Source organism: Heterocephalus glaber, unplaced genomic scaffold, assembly GCF_053883595.1.
Source record: "Heterocephalus glaber isolate CG9 unplaced genomic scaffold, H.glaber_assembly_v1.0 deba00001472, whole genome shotgun sequence".
NCBI lineage: Eukaryota > Metazoa > Chordata > Mammalia > Rodentia > Bathyergidae > Heterocephalus > Heterocephalus glaber.
In genome coordinates this window covers 47,743,081-47,767,684 of record NW_028258315.1, presented here as the reverse complement: position 1 = coordinate 47,767,684, position 24,604 = coordinate 47,743,081, and the positions used below count along the sequence as shown (strand labels likewise).

At 35.6% G+C, this 24,604-nt stretch overlaps 1 protein-coding gene across 2 annotated transcripts in view; it reads right to left on the bottom strand.

Moving 5' to 3' along the window:
- Positions 1–6,158: 6,158 nt before the first annotated feature.
- Positions 6,159–24,604, bottom strand: part of Tafa1 (TAFA chemokine like family member 1) — a 491,038-nt gene continuing 472,592 nt past the window's right edge. For both annotated transcript variants that reach the window (XM_004854175.4, XM_004854176.4), the window contains exons 4-5: positions 12,559–12,683; positions 6,159–7,278 (exon numbers count right to left, since the gene is read on the bottom strand). In XM_004854175.4, the coding sequence (XP_004854232.1) occupies positions 7,261–7,278; positions 12,559–12,683 (143 nt within the window). In that variant the 3' untranslated portion in view covers positions 6,159–7,260. The remainder of the gene's footprint in view (positions 7,279–12,558; positions 12,684–24,604) is intronic.

The following is a 24,604-nucleotide window of genomic DNA, read 5'->3' as shown; positions in this document are numbered from 1 at the left end:
GACTTTACTTTTCTCTTAACAATATTCCTTCCAGGCATTTTAGCCAAAAGAAATTTTTATTGACACAGAAAACAGAAACAACACAACTTGAAAAAACAAAACAAAACTGACTTCTCTGTAGCCCACAAGTTACTGGATTGAGACAGGAAGTTTGTTTCTTCCTTGTTTTTTCTTGCTTTGAACACAGCTACATAAAACTTTTTAGGTTGGTCTTAGTATTTCTGGAAAGCCATAAGTCACTGGGAGAACTTAACTGTACTAACTGTACTTTTAGTAGTCTCTGTCACTCTCCTATATAGTTTTTCTGATTTGCCTTTGCTAAGTCTTTTGCCTATGTCTTCTGAACTGGTTCTTTGGCTAACTCACCATTTTCCCACATTGTGATCCTTTGCTGTTGCCTTGCAGGATGCCAATTCTAATAACAAATTTGAGAAGTTTAAGAGACTCCCTAAGTTAGGACTGACAATCAGAGATTTTTACTCAATGCACTTAACTTACTAGGATATCATATTTGCTTTACCATTTGGTAAAAGAACACGTGACAAATTTGAAGCCACCTCATTAGTAATTTGAACTTTGTTCACTGACAATAAACCTGGTTCCCACCATAGTAGACTGAATCCAATGAAACTAAAGCCCTCTCACTCACTTACCTCCGAGATGTGCAGCAGTCATTGATGGTCATGGATAATTAGGTGCACTGGATAGCAATCAATGGAGGTAGCTCAGACCTGATCCTACGTTACTAGCTTCTCTTTGAAAGAAACGGCATCACTCGCCATTCTGTCCTCAGGCTGTGCCAAGGTAAGTGTCCTGGATAGGTTCCTAACCAGTATAAAAACCTTTCTGTTCCCAGCAATTCTACTTATATTCTCTTCAGTCTCCTGCCTATTTTGGAAAAAGTGATCTTCTTTTTATTTTTTATTGGTACCGGGGATCAAACTCGGGACCTTGTGCTTGTGAGACAAGCAATGGAACCACTGAAGCTAAATCCCCAGCCCAACAGTGATCCTCTTTAAAATACTGCCTTGGGTGCACCCTTCTATAGAAGACACAAGGACAAAGATTTCACTGCAAAGAGTTTTTTGAGAGATGAATTCAGGAAATAATGGTAAGGAAGACAGGAGATAAAGGAAACCAGTAAGTAAGGTGTAGGTTTCTGAGCAGGCTATGGATTTGATTAACTATGCCTCACTTGGGACTTTTTGAAGACTGAACAAAATTGTACTATTCAATATGATAGCCACTGGTCACATGTAGCTTGAATTAAAATTTTAAAATTAAACAAAAGTAAAAGCCAGTTCTTACACCACAGTTACAGTATGTAGTGTTCAACAGCAGCTTGTGCCAAATGGCTACCATTTTGACAGTTGCAAAATGTTCCACTGTATAGCTCAGGTGTAGAACACCCCCTTGGAGTTGCCCATCCGGGAGCAAAAAAACCTGGAGAATTTATACATTAATCTCACCTGTCAGTGGTCAGTGACTGCTCTCCTCATTTGTTATCACATATCTCATTCTCTCTATACAGATACAAGAACATACAGGATAGGGATGGACAAAATAGTGTCTGCAGGAAATATAAATCAGTTGTGCCACTCCCTGTTTGCAAAACCCTTTTAATGGATCCCTACTACACTCCCAATGGAACCTAAACTCTTTATCATGGCCTACATGACCTCGTGATCTCATGATCTGACTTCAAGATTACTTCCCCAATCTTCTGCCTCTTGGCTCTCCATTACTCTGCTTTGGTATCAAACCGAGAGGCTTTCCCTAGGTTTTGCAAACCCATCCAGTTCTTCCTTGATGAGGGCCTTGGCACATACTGCTCTGTCTCCCTGTTACAACCCCACCTCCTCACCCTCTACACACTGCCACCCTAGGTCTCTGCATGGCCACTCCCTGCTGTCCTCTAATTCTCAAACTCAATGTTCTCTGAACGCAAGACCTAAAGTTAGTGTTTTCCTACTATTATGTACTTTCTTGGCTCCTTTTGAAATGCTTATATCATGACTTGTGATCATTTATTCATTTCTATTTCCATCTATTACCTCTAGAACTGCTTCTGACACACAGTGAGTACTGAACAGATATTTTTTTCTTGGATGAATAAGTGAATGAATGAATGAATGAATGGAGGCAATATTTACCAATAAGATGGGGGTAAGATAGGACATGAAAGGTTATACTTCTGTAGAAATATAAGGAGGACATGTGAATGTTCTTGGCCAATTAGCCTAAATGACTAGCATCTGCTAGTCACTCACACATAAGTAGAGTGACCATGACATTGTGTGTAGCTGCTGATAATCATCTTACACACCAGATGCCTCAGGTCATTAGTAATTCATGTCTGGAAAAACTGGATACCAGAAGGGTGAGTTCTCCAACATGCAACTGCCTGCCCATGTCAGTAGCACTCAAGTGTGTGTTATACTGGTTTTTTTTCCCCCAGTGGTTTAAAAACACTGGTAATGGTGCTAACAGATGGAGAACTGTACAAACTCATCAAAGATCTTAGACTTCAGGCATTCGTGAAATAAGATTTTGGCTGTTTATCCAAATGTGTTTGCCTTGATAGGATAGAGCTGACACAGGGAGTTTCTAGGTGACGCCGTAGTCACAGCAATCTGAGAATAATAATAAAGACTGTTATTTATGGCTTTATATTTCTAAAACAGTTACACTATTTCTTCAGTCCTCCCATAACCATTATACTTTGTATAATGATCTCTATTTTCAGACATGAATGCTGAAAGATTGCAAGCTTTTCTAACAAGTCAAAGTTAAAAGCAAAGACACAGGGACTTGACCATTTAGGGGAATTCTTTGGCTTACAGTTCTTGGACTCTTTTAGGGTATATGCAGTGTCTTTTGAGCCTCAGATAGGAAAGGGAGAGTACTGGTGGTCTGCAACTTCCAGGATCTCTACCCTCACCATGGTATGCTTAGGCATCACAGGTAGCCCTGCTTAACTAACTTGTGTGGCATGGCTAGCTCCTATAGAAATATATGCCTTTTATGACATGTTTTAGAACTTCACCTGAACGAGTTATAATTTAAAATTTTATTCACAGTTTACTAATAGCAAGAAGCCACTTTCAACACATACTGCATGGCCACATATTCATATGCCTTGATGTAATTGTTTAGAAACAGTGTCTCATGAAGCATCTGGAGGACCTTGTGCTTTCGAGGCAGGCACTGGAACCACTGAACTAAATCCCTAGCTCTGAGGTTTTCTTTAAGATATGAACATGAGTCTCTTCTTGAGTTATAGCTTTTCTAAGTAGGTGGGAATTGGTGTTGGAAAACTATCACTGGGTCTATGAATATGGTCAATTGACTGGCATCCTGGTTTTTGGGATTGGTGATTGGTTATTCTATTTAAATAATGAAGCAAGGTATTCAAATAAACATGCAGAAATTTAATATTTCAAAAAAAGAGTGGGTTACCTAAATAAATAAGTAAGTAAGTAAATAAATAAATAAATAAGGGCCAGTATGGACTATAATGTGAGCATGTTCATGACATGCACTGGAATATCTCTGAGCTTGTAAAAAAGGGGAAATCTCTGGCCTACTGAACCTAAATTATCTAATAGGGAATTTATTGTAGTGGTGTGTGTGTGTAATTTACCCTGAAGTATGAGCTTGATTCTGTTTGATCGCTTTTATGTTACTCCCATGAATCCCAAGAAATTAGATTCTATCACTGTTGCCACTTGTCTCAACTTCCCATATTCCTTAGTGGTGACTTTTATCATTTTTTTGGATTTTTAAAATAAATTGAGATGGCTTGAGTCCTACAATTTACTAAACACCAACTTGGTTCTGAGGAGCAAACCTTATTAGCTTTGGAAATGGGACTGTTAAGCTTAATTAAAAATGAAAGCCTTACTGAGACATGATATTTAACCTTCCAGGAAGGAATGCATAGCCTATTCAAGTGAGGAATGTGGTAGATCTCCTCATATAAACAATTTTATTCTCTCCAAAAGTTTTTGTACCAGTGCCAATGGCAAGGTGACACTACATATTGTGCTATGAAATCACTACATTGTGAAAGTTACACTGCATTCTATGGTGAAAAGATGTTGAATTGTGTATTGATGAAATAATTTTTCAACACTAAATAATATAATAAAGATCCAAGTAGTAAACTTCTTAGTGTGCTTTTAAAATCCATTAAGAGAAAATCTATTCTCCCCCAAAGTCAACAAATTTACTTTACTCTACTTAAAATTCTCTACCTTAAAAAATGAACCGTATTTCCCTTTTTACCAGGAGATCTTTGGATAAAGCTCTTTGCATTTGCTCTAATTATGTTACAACATTATTCACTGTACTGCATCAATATTAGTCATACCAGACTGAGTTCTTTATTACCAGAAATAAGTAGTATAAATTTTTGCACTATAAATGTTCAGATTCAATAGGCAGATGGTAGCTACTGAATTCCTCAAACTACAGCAAGTTAAATTAAAACACAATTTGATGGTTCACACATTTGTGTAAAGGATTTGGATATATCCAAATTGAATTTAATGACATTTACAAATATTTGGACTGTCTTATTGGATGGTTGTTTCATTCTGCTGTGGGCTTTCTTCCCTTGTTTCTTTTTCTAGGTCTTTCAAGGGAGGTGATTGCATGAATTGATCAATGGGAAGTGAGCTCACAGATGTAGCCCTTTACATTATTTCTTTTATTGACTTACAGCTTCTGCTTACAGGACAGGAAAAGGTGTGAGTACCACATACTGTGAGTTATGTGCAGTGTCTGTATGTGTAAGGCCTTAGGAAAGAGAGCAGTCTTCTTCCTTCTCATGGGGTTTTCATTTGGGATTAATGCTTTTAAAAGATGACTCCAAGAAATATTAATCTCATAGTAAAGTCCATGTATTCAGAAAATTTTGGACAATAATAGGGCTTACAGCCCTTTAACTGGAAGTAGTTAATCTAATTTTAAGAATCTGAGGAAATTTTTTGTAAAAATCTAGATTTCTGGTTGTCTTAAAAAATTGAAGATATGACACTGCAATGACTGTATCCTCACCTGGAAATAAATTCTTGTAGTTTCTCATTACACTTAGCATGTACTTTTCATTAGCATCGTGACCCCCCATGTGCATAAATGCATAGACTCTGGGGGCTTTTTACTTGACCCTCTTATTGTAGTCTTTCTTAAAGATATAGTACATATATCTTTTGGTATATTAATTCTCCCAGCAAACATTTCTATTTTGTTTTGTTTAAAAATTTTACAAATCACATGTGATAGTAGAATTTTTCCCTGCACGTTTTGAGATATACTGTTTTAGACAACTCTTTGGGTTTATGATTTTAATTTTAATCCAAAGTTCACAGATGGAATTTGTAATATATTTCTTGATATATGGGTCTTGGCTGCAAATTCAGAAAATTTTGATTTTCTCATATGAATTTTATGCTACCTTCTTGGCACATATTTATGAAAGTAGAAGCCTAGATTTTACAATCAAGATTCTATTTCCATCTCTGGATGCTTTCAAAGGCCTTCAAAATACAGAATCAATTTTTCTGGTTAGGGTGTTTACACATTCAATCAGACTTCAGGTTATCTTAGGAGAGATGAAGGAGTCTCTCAATTTTACCTGAGGTTTAATATTTAAAAAGTCCAGACTTTGGGACCTCATTTTGCTGCTGATCTAATAAGAGGCCCTAGCAATGCACATACCAGAGAACAGGTTTTGGAGAAAAAGATATACTTGTAAGTGATATGATAAGTGATAGGAATGTAAAGTACCATTATAATTTCCCCTTGAAAACAAGAACTTAAGACATCGTCTTATAAGCATCAGCTGAGTAAGTAAAAAAAAAAAAGCAATGGATTATTTTTTTTTGGAGGGGTGAACCCCATATGTATCATCTCAATGAAACCTGTGGAAGCCCAATAATAGGATTGGACATTTAATTTTGCTGGCTGAGGACACTGAAGTTACGGTAATGAACTTACAGTTTTCAAAATATTAGGATTTGAAATAGCAGCTATGGTGGAAGCAAAGACCTTGTGCAAGAAGTTCTGGTTAAATGCAAGTTTCTGAACAGAGTCTTTCCTGGATTTGATTAAAGCAATTCAGAAAGAACAAATGGCAAATAAATAGGACAAGTAGGTTTAGAAAGAAGTTATTTACCACTTTAATAGGGCTGTCCAACATTTGGTCACATTGATCATTCTGAGACCTAATTGCTTTCATAGCCTTCCTATCTCACCAGAAGAGATCTGAATACTCTAGGAAAAAGCAAATCAAACATAGAAAGAGGTGCCATGGTAAGACTTGTTGCTACAGCACTATGTCATTAACGAAGCCAGACTTTGGATTTAATCAGAGGACATTTCTGCAGTCTAGGACAGCTATACAAAGCCCTAAGACATTGTATTTACAGGACTTATTAATATAGGATCTACATCCTACCATAACTCTGCCAGAGTCTTAATAGCATGGTGGAGCAGTTCCCTCAAGAATCCTCATTTTCTTATCTGTGGAAAAGCTAGTAGTTCTAAAAATATTTTCCTGGAAGAGGTTAGAATGGTTATTATATATCAATTGAATATAAAGTATGGGTATGTAAGCCAAGCTTGCATGCTAATATTGCACATGGTAGAAAACAAGAAAAGAGGATGATGTGCTTCCTTGGGCCATTTGGTAGAAACTAAAGGAAGCTCTGATTCAGTGTCTTGATGTCTCAGATTCCAGGAGTCCACCTGCAGCTGGCCTTCCAGTGTCCACACCATGTTGAATTCTCACAAGGTCACGTATCTTCCTCATCAAAGGAAAAAGAAACAATGAACAGAACAAAACTGACAAAACATCCAGAACTAAAAGGGCTACACCAGCCTTCTCACATTGTGGTATTGTTCATTTCTTGAAGAGAATATATAATATTTCAAAATATTATATGTACATATATTTCAAATGGTACAAAGGAACTGTAGATCCAAATTAGAAGATAGCCAATCATTCTTCATGATCCCAAAAGCTTCACTGAGAAAATGCTTTCGTAAACCACTTCCCACGGTGTCACCAAAAACTCTTGAGTCTTCTTGCTATGGGGATGTTTCGTTACACACAGTAATCGCACTGATTATCTGGTAACCAGTCAAAGTGCAAATAAGTATTCCATTTGGCTTGTCAATGTATAAGATGTTTTAAATTCTCAAAATGTACTTTCCACAGGTTGTTTTTTTTTCTTTGCTATATAACAAATGCTTCTGTTAGGTTCTTGGGTGAATCTGAAATCAAAGAAAGAAAGACATTTCAGGGATAAAAGTACAAAATGACACAAAAGGTGTAACTATGCAGAAAATGAAGATACCTTGAATTTTTAAGATGTTGCTTCTTTCAGATGATCTGAAGTCAAAAATCTTAAAGTTTAGAGTAGTAATTCTCAAGTGGTGATTGAGGTACATGAATAGGCCCTATATTTTCATCCATGCATTAAATTAATTTTTGCCAAAACTGAGGAGAAAGATTCTTAGAGCAACATCTATCTAGAACTGGCTTCATGGGCATGTATCCTATCTGTCTTAAAAAGGGTCTGTACTTGGTTCAATGCCCTGCCATTGCTGTCTTGAACTTATTAATAATTTTTAGTAAGTTATCTTCATTTTCATTTCATATTGCACTCTGTGAATTTTGTAGTCATTTCGTGTTCATATGATGAGAATTTGAAGTGAGTATGTCCTCATATGGCTTTATTTATTTAGACTATTGTAAGACTTTAAGAAATGGCAAAAATGTCACTTCTCAGGTTAGACCACATCTGTGTAGGACAAAGGATACTTTTGTAAGGTTAGAAGCAGTTCTGCTCAATGACACAGTACTAGTGTGATCAAGAGCATTGTAGAGTACTCTTTATTCACTGCAGTGTGGATCCAAAGACTCAATCATTCAGGTTGCATCATGGACCAAGCTGCTCATGGTTTAGAGCATAAATGGTGATTCAAGTGGAAGTATGGCCTCTACTCAAGAGTTCTAGGAAATACAGTGCTTTCTTTATTATCTCTTAATTCTTTTTAGAAATTGAGTGTTCTGAGTATAGAGATAGAAGCCCATTTAAAGTTTTTGGGGCTAAGCAGGAATTATAGTAAGAGTTGATGTTCAAAAGTTGTTTAGCCCAGGAACCGAGTGTATGAGCATCTCTGTACATTCAACTTTCTTATCTTTGCCTTAAAAATAATAGGTCCTTCCAAACCTTAGTTGACTACATTCCAGTGGTCATCACTTTTGGATTACACTGTCTTCTTTTTCACCAAATGGAGAAAGTGAAACTTACTAAACTGTATTGAAATTGTCTTTCTTTTATCTCTGTTCCATCAATTTCTGCCCACCCTAGGCCCTCTTCTGATTGAAAGACCAAGAGCTCCCTCATGTCCACTATCACATCCTCAGGATATTCATACACTGAATCTAGACAGTAGAGACTTGAACATATTTACTGATGAAAGAAATGAATGAGTTCACTTAGATCCAGGGGTAATTTTGGCAGTATAGACTGGTTTGTTTTTCTTTCTACAATTCTCTAAATCTATCAATATTTGCTGTGTTTTTAAATGTCTCTTCCTTATTTTTAAATTCTTTTTCTTTTTCAATAGCAATTGATACTATCTTTTTAGATCTCTCTTTCTTAGCATTTCAGGATTGCAAAGTTATAGGTGCATAGAACATTTGAGACCTTGTAGAATTTTGAGTGAAGAAGCTGGGATATGTCAAAGCTGGTATTTTGCCCTTTCAGCAACATTAAAAACATCAGGGTGATTAGAATAGGTTTGTGCCATCAGAGTCATCATCAGGGAGGAGAGACCTAGGAAAATATGGACAAATTGTGATAGATATGTGTTGGACAATTACATAAAACTGATTTGACCAGACAGCTATTCTGATTAACTGGCAATCTGACATCTGCTAACTCCACCTTTTAGGAAATGGAATTTGAGCTTACATTGTGCACTTATTGTTGATTTTCTCACTTGCCTGAGAAATGTTCGTGTCTCATCCCTGAAGCAAATCCAAAGATATTAGATAGCTTCCAAGGTATCATACCACAATATCAGAACACAATATGTTCTGCTATTTTAATCTGATAATTTTTCTTTTCAAGTGACTTTGACTTTTTTCATCTCATCCCCTTATTCTTGTTCCTAAATAGCTGATGTTCAATTTTTCAAAGGAATTATTGCATCATTGTCAAATAACTTATTTTCTCTGAACCTTGAGGAAGTCTTTCCAAATTTAGCTATTATTTCTGAGTATGCAAGGTACACATGTGCTCTTGAAGACATGGGATAGATCCTCCTCAGCTTTTCAAATTCTCTATTTGATATATTATTTTAAAGAAAAAAGCAAATTGGTATTGAAAAATATAGGGAAACATGAGTAGTCAGTACTGAGCTAGCCTTGCTACTCACTACCAACAAAATAATTGAATGGTCAAGCAGAGATGGGGTTTAAAATTCAGCCATGAATCTTCACCCAGAGAAACTTAGCTTCTCCCTAGGAAGGTGTATAATACTGGCTTTATTCTACTTTAGACTGGGTTTTGGAAATTTTTGCAAAAATGACCATTCCTTTCTCCAGGGTGGCATGGAGGAGTTTGCCTCTTCTTTTTAATGTTTATTCTTCAATATTTTCCTTTGCCTAATTCCTCTCTTTTCTTATTCTTTTTTCAGGTTACATTGTCATCTAGATCCAACATCTCCAACAGTTTCCTTTGATAGAGGCTTATTACCCAGGCCAGGCTACATTTCAGGGTATCTGACAGTTTAGATGAAAAACTGAATTTCTACTCTCCACCCTCCTTAAAAATGATATTTTAAGTTAGATCACACATTGAAGCATCTATTGTTTATCTACATTTGGAAGATTCCTGAGAATTTTTTCTTTGGATGATGTTTTTGAAAGTAATATACCAAATAGAAAGGTTTTGAAAAATCTTTTATTTTACAGGGAAAGAGAATGAAGTCCTAGGAAGCTTTCTGGCAATTATTTTTACCTTGGAGTTAGTTAAAAAAATAACAGTATGAAAGAAACTCTCAATTGTCATTTTAACAATCTGGGTGTGTTTATTCAGCCTTTTAATTTTTTCTTTCTCTGTTTTTTTCTGAGAGTACCCTTTTGAATCAGTCTTCCACATATGAACAAAAAGAGATGGTTTTCTTTGTTTTTTCTTTGTAGCACTTCAAGAACAGAACAATAAAAATATATGACTCAATAATTAAAGTACATCTGTGAACTAAACTATTCTTAAAGTTAAATTGCTAGAGTCAATATTTGAAGTGTGTAGGCATACATGTGTTTTGATAGGAAAGTATACATGGTAGTGCAAGAAAAACTAATATAAAGCCTACTCCCAAAGCCTATGATTTAAGAAATGGTGTTAGCCTGCCAACGGTATGAGTGGATGCCTCCTCTATGCATCATCTGGAATTAATTCATGCCTTTTATGTCTAATAGTCATTATATTGTAAACTTCTTGGGAAAATTGGGTGAAAAATATATGTCAGGACTAGTGTTTGAGTCCTCTCAAGGATTAAGAGTATGCTCTTTTCCTTCTCTTTTCCTTCTCTAACTTGAGAATTCTTAGGTGACAAATGCACTGGCTGTAGAGCTGTCTCTTATTTCCTCACTTGAAACAGATGCACATGTCATAATGGGTACATCCTCTGCTCACACTGACTCCACATAATTTATTCCTCTTGTACACTCAACTCCCTGGGTTGCACTCAGTCCACCCAGGGTAGTAGCCAACAACGCATCTACTCTCTATTGCTGTGATCAGATTCTGTACAACACTTATGTGATGCTGGAAAATGACTTGGGTGTGTTTATAACATGCCCAATGGTTTTAAAATAGAATCTACAGAGGGCAAATAATAAAAAGCAACATAGGTCACAGAAAAGTAGCATGGAAAATTTCTGGATTTGTTCATTTTTGGGCTTGTTTTTGTTTCTTTATTTCTGAGTTTATGGTCTACCTTCTAAAGAGTCTTCTAGTTGGTACTCTTAGACTATCCCAGATTTAAATCTTGAAATAATTTAATGTACATTAATTTTCTTTAGTGAGTTTTAGATCTGGAGACACCTTCAGAAAAAGATGATCAGTTACTGATTGGAATAGGGAATGGAGATTTGATAGAGAACACATCACCAACATGTTTAAAACAATGGTGGTTGGGTTCCAAGTATATTGGCCATAATTATGAATAGCTTAATAAAATAAACTGATTTGTGAGGAAATCTTCAAATTATTTGGTAAAATCATTTTCAGGCAATAACCAAAGGAAATCTGATATCATTTACTAGCTAATTAAAATTGGTTTCTGTGGGTAAGTGGCACAAGCTAATTTCTGAGTTCTGACTTCTATAGATGTTTCACTGAAGTGAAATATAACAATCCACCCTGAGAGACTGAGGCACTTGCAGATATATACATGTTAACAAGCCAGGGTGCCTCAGAAATCTTTCTTGGCTGCAGGCCAGGGAGATATGGCCATTTGCTGTCTAGTGTGGTCAAAATATAGGCAACTAAATTGAACATTAAACTGTTTCCACTAATTTTGCATGTGGAAAAATGTGTTTTATGTAGTGTTAGGTGGTATTATTTTTATTTTTTGTATCACAAAGCTTTAATAACTAATTTTATTTATTGAAAAAATTATACCAAAAAGAAAGATCAGGTAAGATTCATGATACAGGAATTGGAATCAAAGAAGCTCTTTTATATTTCAGTCACTTTTTGTGTAAACTAAAATTCAAGATCCTGAGATTTGTAACTGGTGAAGAGTGCTTTAAAAAAATGTCCAGCAAATCAAAACATACACACACATATACCCACATATTGCAGAGCTGATATTCAGGTGGTACACACACATATAACCATACTAATTGTTAAAATGTTGTATTAGTGGATAAATAGTAGCTGCCTTAAGTGTCCCACAGTCCTCCCTACCCCTACCTCCTTTATTATTCCTAGAGCGTCCAGTCTCTGTAGGGTTAATAACTGGCCTAGCTGGGCCTCTGCATCCTGGCCCACCATCACGGCAACCATTCTGATGGGTTATACAGCCTTATCCTACAGGCTGTTGTATATTTTGAAGATCACTGCTGATTTAACCAGAGAAATAAAGCAATGCTTATATACTTCACAGAAACATTTTCACTTCTGTAAAAGATCACCAATGATTTCCTTTAAAGAAATTTTAGAAAATGCTGTACTCGTGTGCAGACACTTCCAGCAAACCATCTGGGTGGATTAGGCAAGACTCTTACTTAATGATCATTCTGAGCACCATAGATGTTGGATTTATTTATGAATCTGCTCAGTACAGAAAAGCTAAGTTCAATTTCTAATTTACTCATGGATGGACCCTGATCTGCACTGGTAAGAATGTTTTCTTCTAGGAAAATTCTTTCTCCTTTCCCATTCACAGCTTCTCTAGATAATGCTTGCACAACACCAAGATGAATAATACAGTCTGTAACAGGCACAAGACATTTGAAGTGAGGGAACTTACTCTTGTGGTCTTGATTTTGTTGCCAGTAGCACACATCCATCCAGAATTATCAGGAAGTGTCTTGCATTCTTCTCCCTCTAGGCAGGGCTCCATCTCACACCACCATTTCCCGATCACTATGGAAGCTGTGCAAAAACAGGACACAACTCTGTTTTCAACTCATTCAAACAAATCTGGACACAGATGCTATGTCTCATGCAGGTTTTAATGTTCTTTGAAGTACACTAGCTCCACTTTCATCTTCCATGACTGCGTAAGAAAATGTTATTAAGAAAAATAGAGTTTCAGTCTCACAATGCAAATGTAATCATCTGGTTTCATGAAGCAACGTCTTGTCCAAAATCGAGTTATAGGATGAAAACATGTGAAGTGGGGAAACTTTCTTTTGGGTTTTCAGGAACTTTTGCATCAGTTTTTGTAGATCAGGGATTTTATGTTATTTCTGTTTAGTGAAAAGGACAAAGAAGCTCAGTGCTCTTCAGAAGGACTGAGGCATTTTCTTCAGAATGTCTAGTCTATCCACCCAGCATTAGAGTTTATCCCTTAGCTTTGGGCCTTGGAGAATTTCAAAGGCCTACCAAAAAGAAAAATGCATTGACTGAAAGTATAAAAGCAACACTGCAAAGTAAAAATCAAGAGAATTGATAAATGAAAATATTTCTTTACAGTCAAAGTGTAGTTAATATGGGTTGTAGTTTCTTTTTCATGTTTAATGTGGTATGGGTGGAACTACTACAATTTGAGCCTTCCCTTAAGCAGCACTGCTTTCCAGGGTGATATTAAGGATGAACACATTTGAAAAATGGCAGAGTTTAGTGTATTTACAGCACACTTTTCTTTTTTTATTTATTTACAAAATTTCACCACATAATAATTACCTTTTTAAAAAAATCTGTATTGGTCCAATAAAGACCATAAGGGTAACTTCTTCAGCCTATAAAAGATGCCTTAGTACCAGTGGTCCCAGGTTTGTTTCTGCAAATTAAAATCTGACTGCAAAGCCCATATATAGTTTCTAGATATAATGAGATACAGTCATTTTGAAGCACAACAATCTAATTAGATTGGCAGGCAACAATGGAGGACCAAAGCAGTCTCTCAACCTCTATATGAGGTGTACGTGAGCCTTCCAGTTACTTCCTGCTAGCTGTACTCCCCCTGTACAAAGGAGTCACCAGGTCATCCCATGATGCCAAATGTGGCTCCTCTGGAAAAACAATGGGACCAGTCAGGAGGTGAGTAAGACATGGTATAGCACACTTTTCTTGATAATCAGATTTTATAAAACCAGTGACTGGAGTCACTCTATACAAATCAAGAAGCTCTACATCGTCTTTAATCTCCTGAATGAAAAATTATTTCCACAAGTATTCATTTCTGCAGCTACTCAAAGTGTTAACTCTTCAGAAATCTACTGGGGCCATTCCATTTGGAATCCTCAAAATGGCAGCCAGTGTATATTCTATGATACTTTCCTATTGGCAGTCTTGATGGTGATGCTGGAATCTAGCTCTTTAGGTACTTACCCCTCACCCTCCCTTTCTAAATATGAATGTCCTCCATGAAGTTTGAGTCTTATAGTGATAAAAAATGACAACTTTTAATGTCACAGAGAATTAATATTAAGGTGGAATGGGGTAAACCCTGCAGTTAAGCAAGAATACTTTAAAATTCTCTGTCCATCTTGCATTCATTAAAGGGAGCAGACTGCTAGCTTAAAAGCAGAATGGTTTACATATCCAGACATCTTCCTGCATGTAAGTTTTCCTTTTTCTGTACTTCTTTACTTCAATCTTTCCCTTCCTTAGCACTTCGTGCTCCCTACTCTTTGCTTTAAGTAAAATTACTATGCTGGATTATATAGGCAAAGACACGTGTACTCTTTTATGTCAATTTAGGAACATTTTCAGTGGTAATTTTGCCATATTTAATTTTATTTCATAAGTGAAACAAACCAAAATGTGTAAAATTCCACTTCATTGGACATGGTAAGCAAGTATAGGAGGTAAAATTTTGTAAAGAGTTCCTTTCATGTGTAACATATATGATACTTGTATGGAACACACAGCAATATCAAAAGACACAAATCCTCTACCATGTACAAAATGATTATGAGAGTTTTACTTTTTTTCAACATTAGGGCTCTGTCTCTGAGTATGGAGTAGGATAAGATTCTCGTCACGGATAAAAGATCTTATTTATGTGAATGAATAGGTGACAATATTAAATAAGAGAAGCAAGTGTTTTGGTCTTTGGAAAGACAGTATTGAGAGGGAATTAAAAAATAGTAAAGCTTCTGGCAACGTGAGATAAAAAAAAAATTCAGGATTTGGTGTTGTTTATTGAAAACCTATAAACTGCAGCACCCTTTTGGCTGGTGCTTAATCAGAATAGTCTTGTCACATTTACTACCAATTCTGATGCTTATCCCTTAAAACCTACTTAGTATTTTAGTATTGCTGCCCTGAATCTAAACCATCAGGGATGGGAACCCTCTGATCTTTGCTCTGAGGGGAAAGAGGCTTTCCCAATAACTCTTTAATTTAGCACGTTGTCACTGTTTTTTCAGGGAGGCGTTACAGTAATAAGCGCCAGCCATTGGGGTCAGCCTTCATATTTTTTGCCTCTTTCTAAAGATCTCTGATCTTTCTCCTCCTTTGAGCTGCTCTTTGCCCTCTTGAAACTAACCTACTTTATTATAAGCTAACAAAGCAGTTTCCTTTCCTCTTAGGCATTAATATCTCCTAAATGAAAATCGAGTCAGTATTGAAAAGAAAAAAAAAGACTCCAAACCACATATGACATTTAATTCAAAATTGTAAAGATTCACTGGGTCATAGGGGGAAAAAGGCTTTCTAAGAATAAAAGTTTCCCCAGACCTGCTTATAATATCTAAAAATTCCTATTACAGTTTCTTCTTTTAAACTTAGTTTAATGATTTGGCACTACTCTGCTTTTTAGAATTGAGTTTATTCTCCCACTATTGCTTTTCTAAAGATGCTATTAGATCAACTTTGCTTCAGATTTATGCATTGCACAATCATCATAGCTCTTTATGTTTTAGATCAACCAAGTATTTAGCTTTCTTATAAACTCATATTTACTGGAGTATCTTTTAAATGATTCATAAAGAATTTCACAGTTCCCTCCTCTTTTTCCAAACTGGAAGCTAGTTAAAACCTTCAGATTATTGGAAGAGAAATGATTTGTTAGATTTCATAAAATGCGTTAACATCAATGTTCTTTCACTGATTTTATAATTTCTCTCGTGGAAATGTAGTAAGAAAAGTGTAAATATAAATCGTTCTTAAATATCTCAAATTATAAGTCAATGAAATAATAAAAGTTGTTGACTAACATTTATTGAATGTCTCTGATGTATTTAGGTATTTTAGATGTATTACTTCAATCTGCACAGATCCCTATAAAATTATTATTATTATTAAGAGTTTACTTTAAGGATGAGGAAACTAAAGCCCAACAGGTTAAATTTTTCAGTACAGGAATTAACACTAGAATGCAGGCTAACTTAACTGCAAAGCCTGTTTTGCACTGTTACAATGCTAAGTTATTCTAGTTTTGTGTTCAGTATTCAGCGAACTTAAAAAATATTATTGGCTGCTGAGCAAATTGATTCTCTCTGCTGTAGGACTATTGAAAATAAATTTCATGTCAAACTTAAATACTTACAGAAAATAAAAACATGTAGTTGCTTGAGAAATTAATTTTTAAAAATTGAGTAAGAGTCAGTTTATCACACTTGCTTTTTTTCCTAGTTAGAGCGACACATTGCTTGATTCCATTAGTTATAGCATTTTAATAGCTATTCCTACAAGTGAACAATTTTGAGAACCATAAGAAACTTGTGAAGCGATGCATAACTGCTACAAGGACTAAGAACTCAATTAAATATCAGCCATAGGAAACAACTTTTTCTTATCCATAGTGGTTATGAGAGAAGATCTTTAAGGTTCCTTTTAGCCCTGGAATTCTGGGATTTGTTCTACGAATGCATGTGTAGGAAATATCTGGTCTTCAACCCTTTCAAGAACATTCATCTTTCCATGAGAGATTCTTAAAATCACTAAAGTCACTTTAATCATGAGTCTTGATTTCTCCCTTGCACCAAGTCATATTGCTATACAGCAAAAGACAGACTGTAAGAGAAGAATCAACTCATCTTTTGTCATAAATTGTAAAGAGGGCAGAAAGCCTTATTTTTTAAATTATTACTGTTGCTCACTTACCGGGCATTTTCCAATGGAAATGCAGCAAGATACTAGTAATAAGCAATGGGTATAATAAATACAGCAAGTAAACATTATATTGATCAAGACTTACAGTCTTGTTTTATCATTTCAATGGACAATGCTTGAGTCTCACATTAGCAAATGTTTATCAAAGCATTTCTTGATTTACCAAGAGTGCTCAAAAGAAGTGCATGATATAGCCCCTGCCCTCCATGGTTACGATTTATTTAAGTTTCTCTACAGGGGCGCTGTTGACATTCTGGCATGAATAACAATAATAAAGAATAAGTGAGCAAAATGATCCTCTAGTAAGCAAATATGTTCCTGTGTGAAAGAGCAGGGTCATACTGGGGAGCAGAAAGAAGAAAACCTTAGGAAGATTGAGAAAAATCTTGAAATTAAGAAGCTTTGCAGTTTGTTTTTGAGAGAATGGTTAGTCACTGAAAAGTCTATCCAGAGCCAATGAGCAAAAGGAAGACATGATTAAAGGATGCTTGGGAAAGATGCATTTGGTAGTGGTATGTGAGACAAAGGAAGAAGCAAGTTGCATAAATGTCGGTGAAGTGCCACTGCATTCAAATAGAGAAGTTGTGAGGTCTGGATTTGGGGTTCCTGCAGTAGAACTGCAAGATAGAGCTGAAAATGACACCAGGAATATGGAGGAAACACTGAGGCCAGAAATTGAACCATTTCAAGTATAACTCTCCTGGCACCAGACTCATGCGTCTGTTACCTAGGCCTATGCAGGCAGAGTTCACACTATGCTCATCTCTGAGTGGCACAGATGGCTCAACACAGGGTCCTAACTCATGAATAAATGAATGAATGAATAAAAAAGAAACAGTGAAGGGTTGTGAGGATTACATGAAAAAAATGCATTCAAAGCACAAGGTAGAATGAGGTATTCGGTAAATGTTCGATAAATATTAGTATCATCATCTTCATTTGTGTTATCATTTTTATAAATCTAAAGAAAAAATTCCTCTACACATAAAAGGCAATTCTTCACAAAGTTAGAGTAAACCATTGTTCTTCGATATTCTGCCAAACTCTCAGCTTGCTTCTATGACTGATAAGAGTTTGAGCATAAATTAAATAGTTGAACATATGAATGCATTCATGTTCCCAGAAGTAGGTTATCAGTACATCAATCAAGACAAATTTCAGACCTTATTTTGGTACAAGCTGTCATACAATCTAATGCAATGATGAGGACTCCATTAGAGGCACAGGACAGCTCTGCAGTTTTGATATGTGCACAGGTTCTTAAAACAGCTGCTACAGTGCTTTTCTTCAAAGGACCTGCAGTGACTTCCTGTGTATTATTGTTTTCATTAAAGTAAACAAAAAGGCATTGAATACAGTTCCTGTCGTTATCCTAACTTCTTTCCTATGACACACATTTAAAAATACCTTCCAGTTTGGAAGTATCATGCATCAGTTAAGTCTTTAAGTTTTATGATATGTGATAAAAGATACGTGATATATGACATGTATGTTTTAGAGGGTAACATCTTAATGTTACCACTTATTACTAGTATGGCTTTGGAAAATTGCTTAGTTTGAAACTCAATTTCCTTAATTATAAATGGAATTATAAAAACCACAACTAGATATTGTGAATTGTAGATAAGAGACTTAGCACAATGACTAATAAACTTGTATTCAATATATAGTGCTTACTATTCTTATCTATGCATCCATTATCCATCTGTTTATGCATCCATCTAACTACCTTTATCCAGAGTTAAAATCTTACTTTCCATTCAAGTTTATATTAATTATGGGATGCATACATTTATTATTTTTTTACAGTTTAGGTTGTATTTCTCTCTAGGATCTGCAACGTATCTCCGAGACATACATGGAATTAATGGCTGATGATAGGATTTACTCACATTGCCTTCCTTCTACAAGTTCTATTCTAGCACTTTTCAAATAGAGGCAGTTTTACTTTCATAGGGGTATAACTAACAGCAAGGACTGTGAAACAGGTAGGATTTAAACTGAGAATGTAAGTGTGACACAATTTCTGTGAGAGGTAGTTTTCTTTGAAGATATTTGGAGAAAAATGTTGTCTTTCAGGCATTCAAAAACTATTCATTAACTCCTGTGCTGAACATAAAACAGAGACACGGTTCCCATCTTACAGCCACCCAAAAATCTCACGTGGGGGCTATACATTGTATGTAAAGACAAGTAATATACAATGACAGATTTAGATGCATAAAAAATATAACATCCTATAAGGGAAAATAATAAGTGGATCTGATTTAGATTATTGGAGTGGTAGTTGTAAGAGGATTTTTTATTAATAAAGTAACTTGAACACTAAGAAGTTTAAATTATTTCATACTACAGAGGGTTCAACACAGGGGTTCTAGAGACTTTTGGTAACTCAGGGGAGCAGTCCAAATTCTTGCCAATAGTATGAGTTTTCTTAGCCAGGTGTGGTGGTGATCCTGTAATCCCAGAACTCTGAGAGGCTAAAGCAAGAGGATTGTAAACTTGAGCCTAGCTTGGGCAACTTAGCTATTTAGGGAGACCATGTCTCAAAATAATAAAATAAAATAAAATAAAATAAAATAAAATATTGTATATAAAGAACTGGGGATGTAGCTCAGTGTGTAAAGACCCTGAGTTCAATCTCCAATACTACAAAACAAACAAACAAAAATTCTTGGGCAGGAAACCAGCACCAGAGTCTGAATTTACTATGCACTCTGTGTGTTAACTCTATCAAGTTTACTTATAGGCCCAAATACCAGACATTGGTCAGCTTTCACTGGATGGATGGTTTTATTTCAGAATTAAATCCAGCTAAATGTGTTTCTGGATTTGTGCAGGTACATGATTTGCAATAAATGGCTCAGAGGAATACAAAGAACTATGTATACTAAATACATTTCCTACTGTATATCCCCTGTATCTTCAAGTTTAACATTCTGCATTCAAAGTATTTAACAGTAAGCCTAAAGTTTACTGTCAATGAAAATTTTTAATTTTGCTGAGGCACAAACCTTTCCAACATTCTTCATTTTGCCAATAATGGAATATATTACATTTTTCTTTCCCAATTCTAAAAGTAATACATATTCTTTTTCTAACATTCAGGGAATACAAATAGATATCAAAAGGGGAATAAACATTATGCATGACCCTATTTGATAGAGGCACAGTGTTATATTTGGGTATGTTTTCTTACAACTTTAGAAATGACTCCTTGGAGGAACATATTGGTATAAAAGAATTTTCTCAATTTTAAAAAAGAATTCATGAGGATACTATTAGATTCCATAGTATCATTTTTGCTAAAATTGCTACAGATTTACCATAATCAAATAATGTCAGTTAAGTACTCTTTCCTCTTTTCATATGTAAAGTATCACTTGCATAGCTATTGATATATTAAAATATCACTTTTGGTTTATTCTGCTTTGCAACTGATCTCAAATATTAAATTATGCCCAGAAAATTTCTGGCATTGAGTTCATTTGCAGAGCTAGCATTCACAGTGTTGGCAGTAATGGGAAAGTGGTACACTGATTGTAAGGTCTTTCATTTTAATCTCACTTCCACTAGAGAAGATTGATATAAATAAAATTTAAATAGAAAACACATTTCAGATGCCAGCAGTGAAAAAGACTTTGTCAGCCTAATGAAAAGGTATCAATTTTCTCTACTTTATTCAATAAATTGTGAGCCATTTTCTAAATGGATTAGATTAAAGGAAAGTTCAAACTCCCAGGGAGATGCTCTTGGCACTGATGGAGACTTTAGACAAGGCAGAAAGAACAGGGCACGAAAACCTCTTAGGCCACTTTAGATCTATAAAAATTGATACCAATGAGGACAGAAGTGTCTCTCACCTTAGGTTCACCTATTGCCCAAGAAGCCAAATCCTGGAGAATTGAATGAGACACACTGTTCCTCTTATTTTATTAGGATGTCTTGGGTGGCTGAATGAATTACAACTGAGAACATGGAAACATTGGGAGGGCTGAGGTCTGGATAAAGTCTCCTGGCTCTCAGCTACACATGCCTGTCTCACAGACACTTGTGAATGTGTTAACACAGACATTTGATAAAAGAAGAGAACAACATGTTATAATACTATTGTGTTCATGTAGTCTCTGGAGGAGACTGGTGCCTTTGGGTTTGTTGTAATTAATTTATCTTCAGAAAACATACTTTGATTTTCATGTGAAGATAAAATGTATAAGCCATGATCACAGAGCACTCAGATCTAATTTGATGTGTGTGTGTTTGAAATAGCACAATGATTTGTGGCTTGGTCATTTCTGTGACTTGACAAGAAGCACCTCATATCTCTTTGGAAGGACTATACATTTGTCCGTTAACTCCTTGAGGAGAAAAAAGCAACAGTCAGTCCATTTCTTTTTTTTTTTTTTCTACACAAAGCCATGTACTTAACAAGGTCACTTATTTTTTAGTATTTCATTTTTGATTAACATATATTAATCACACATGTAAATAAGCTCACAGTCTCATAGTAACTACTCTCTTTTTTTTTTTTTTTTTTTGCTTTGCTATGTCTGGGCTGTTTAGTAGTGTTTAGTTTTACTTATCAGAAAATATTTATAGGTCCTTGGCTGTAGTTCTTCTAACTGTTTAATACAGTATAGGCAGTTTGAGCTGTATAAAATCATACCCGAGGTTTCACCTATGGATTTAAAAGTAAATGAGGAAATGAGTTATCCATGGTTACACTGAATACTTAATCTCAATAATACCAAATACTTACTTTAAACAATCAGAATAAATGCATAGAAAGTGCCAATAAACAAAAAAAGAAAGCTTACAATAGTGGGACATTGCAAATTATTTTGTTCTTGTCAATAATGGCATCAAAAAAAAAATCCAAAGGAGAACAGGAATATAAATGTAGGAATGTTTTATTTCTGCAAAAAGTTTAGAATCATAGTTCCACTGCCTTGAGCCACACATCACCAACTTTTCCAGCTGAATTTCATGGCTATCAGTTAGCCAAATTGAGAGCAAGATGTAGTGCTTTACCAAAATTCAACAGTAAGACCTAGCCACAACACTACGTATCTGGTGGCCAAGGCTACTTTGAAGATGGGAGAGTTGCAGTAGTCATGGTGGCTTGAAAACTTAACCAGCAGTAGTGACTTAGTAATGCTGATTAACTTTTAATTTGTGTATTTATATACCTTTATGTAGGGTGATACTAATTTTTCATTTTCAGATTGCAAAAAAGCAGATATGCTTCTCATCTGCAAATCTCTCCACAATCACCCCTTTGAAAAGTGACTTTTCTTCTCCTCTCATGGGTCTCTTTCCCAAGCCCATGTAACTGGTTTTTGTTATATTCCTTGATTGGCCAATAAGACCTTAGCATATGCACATAAGAAAAGGTTTGAAAGTGCTTTTTGGAGTTCTAAGCAGACCACAACAAAGGGTAATGAGGATCAGAGAGTAGTTATCCTACTGTGGGCCTTCCTGGATTAGTCTGCCAACCATCAGACATGTGACTGTGGCCATCCTAGACCAGAAGAAACCGTCCAGGCAACACACTGAATCATGAAAAACAATTGTTTTGTTCCGTTAAGCAATTCCGTATAAGATGTGTTATGCATCCAAATACAAGTGAGAAGATATCCTTTCAAAATGAATATGCAAAGAAAACATAGATGTCTGGAAATAGTAAACAAAACCCAAACAGTCACATCAATAATAGACTCAAATAGCAAAACACTGGATGTATGCATATAATTTAGTACACTGGATTATTATTAAAAGTTCTACTTTAGTATTTATATTTTTGTAGGATATTTAATTTCAATCAAATTTAAATATGACATTTATCAACTATTGCTTCTCAAAGCACTGATGTCAGAATTAAGCAATTAATGGCTGGGCATTTTTAGGGTTTTTTTTTTTTTTTGGTACCGGGGATTGAACTCGGGACCTTGCGCTTGAGAGGCAGGCGCTGGAACCACTGAGCTAAATCCCCGGCCCTGACTGGGCATTTTTAAATGGCATCTTGATCACTAGCTACTCACTTACTGGTTAAAGAAGATACTTTTCTTTTCTAATCATGGTGACCCTAAGAAATTATAAACCTAATTAACACAAGGGGCAAAAATCTGCAAACTGGTATGCAGATTCTGTTTTATTATCTTTCATGGTGATTTTTGATAATTGAAATCACTTGCCAATGTTTACAAATAAGATTTTACATTAAAATTTAGATTTTGGGTTTGGTAAAAGAATGAAGAATCTAGTCACATTGGAGCTGCATGTCCTAATCCTAATTGAGCATTGCTTTTTTGTTTGAACGAGGTTGACGTTGTCCAGTTTGCCACAGTCTCCACCTCTCTTTAATGTCCCCGGCACTCATTCATCCCATAGATGCACAGACACTTCTTGCAAGGTGCTTTAGTGTCCCAAATCTGGCTCAGTGCTGCCTCTGACACATTACTCCAATTGACTGGAATGAAACCTGAACAGCTTCTCTTGCTTAATCCAGCCAATCTGAATGGCATCCCATTCTCTGAACCCTTATTACTGCTTTGCAACTTCTTACAGGTGGCTCTCACTGACTACACTGCTCTGTCATTAGACCACTGGGTATAGACCCCTCACTTCTTACAACCTCAACCCAAATGTTTTCTCTCATTGAGAATTTGTAGTAAAGGAAATGAGCAATACCTGATCTAACAAGTTAGATGGAAGAACACTGGCAGACATCACACAAAAGCCATCTATCAACACTCCACAGCTAAATTCTCAAAGCTTTCTAGAAAAAAAAAATCTATAAATAACTGGAATCTTTTTGATACTTCTAGTTGAGTTATTCAACTAGAGTAGTTATTCACTACTACATTTATCCTGCAACATGAGTAAACAAATTGCACTGTGCCTAAACTGTCTAAAGGCTTTTGTTACTCTTCTGTCCTTTGGGAGTCTACTTTGTGTCTCTGTTCCTTGACTTGGTCTACCACTGACTCTTATGTAGGAAAAAGCAATTTGCATGAGAAATAACTAAAAAGCAGGACAAAACTAAAGATTTTCTTGACCATTTCTGCATTTGATCAAATTTAACTTTTCTTCTTTTATGTCTTTATGGTATTATGTTCTCATTTCTTCATATATTTTAACTGTTTTGTTCTCTGACTACCTTCACACTAAACTTCTGGAGGCAGGGGATTGTACATTTACAGTTGTGTGTTTAAGGTGCCAAGCAGAGTCCCTTAAAGAGAATTTGTGGCCAGAACTCTAAGCTACAGAAAAGCCATTCCCTGACCACTTCCCCAGTGATACTTCCTGTTCCAGAAGCTAGAGATAAAAATAATTTCATTGCAGCTGAGGTCAGACATATGATCCAATTCTGGTCTCTGAGAGTAAGCAAAGGTCTGCTAAAGAGGGTGCTCTGGAAAAGATTTTGATTTTCTCAGAAAAATGAAGTTACTGTGGGCTTGGTCCTCAATCCTCCTGCTTCCAGTATTGAATGTATCTGTGAAAGGGTTACAAGCTGTGATCAAGTAATATGGCAAGGGTGTAAAGTTTTTAAATTATTATATTAAAAGATATTGCCATTACTCTCTCAAAATACTCTGACTTGCTTTGAATACACTTATCCCATGGATCTTGCTATTTTCTGAAGCAGTTTACAGTTCTGTCAAAGAAAAGCATCATAGATTTCTGTCAAATAAAAGCATCCTCATCCACCTTATTCAGTGGATCTGTTCTTCCCTAAAGTCAAAATGGCCATGAATGGTAAACATTTTGAATCAGTTCAGGATATTAAA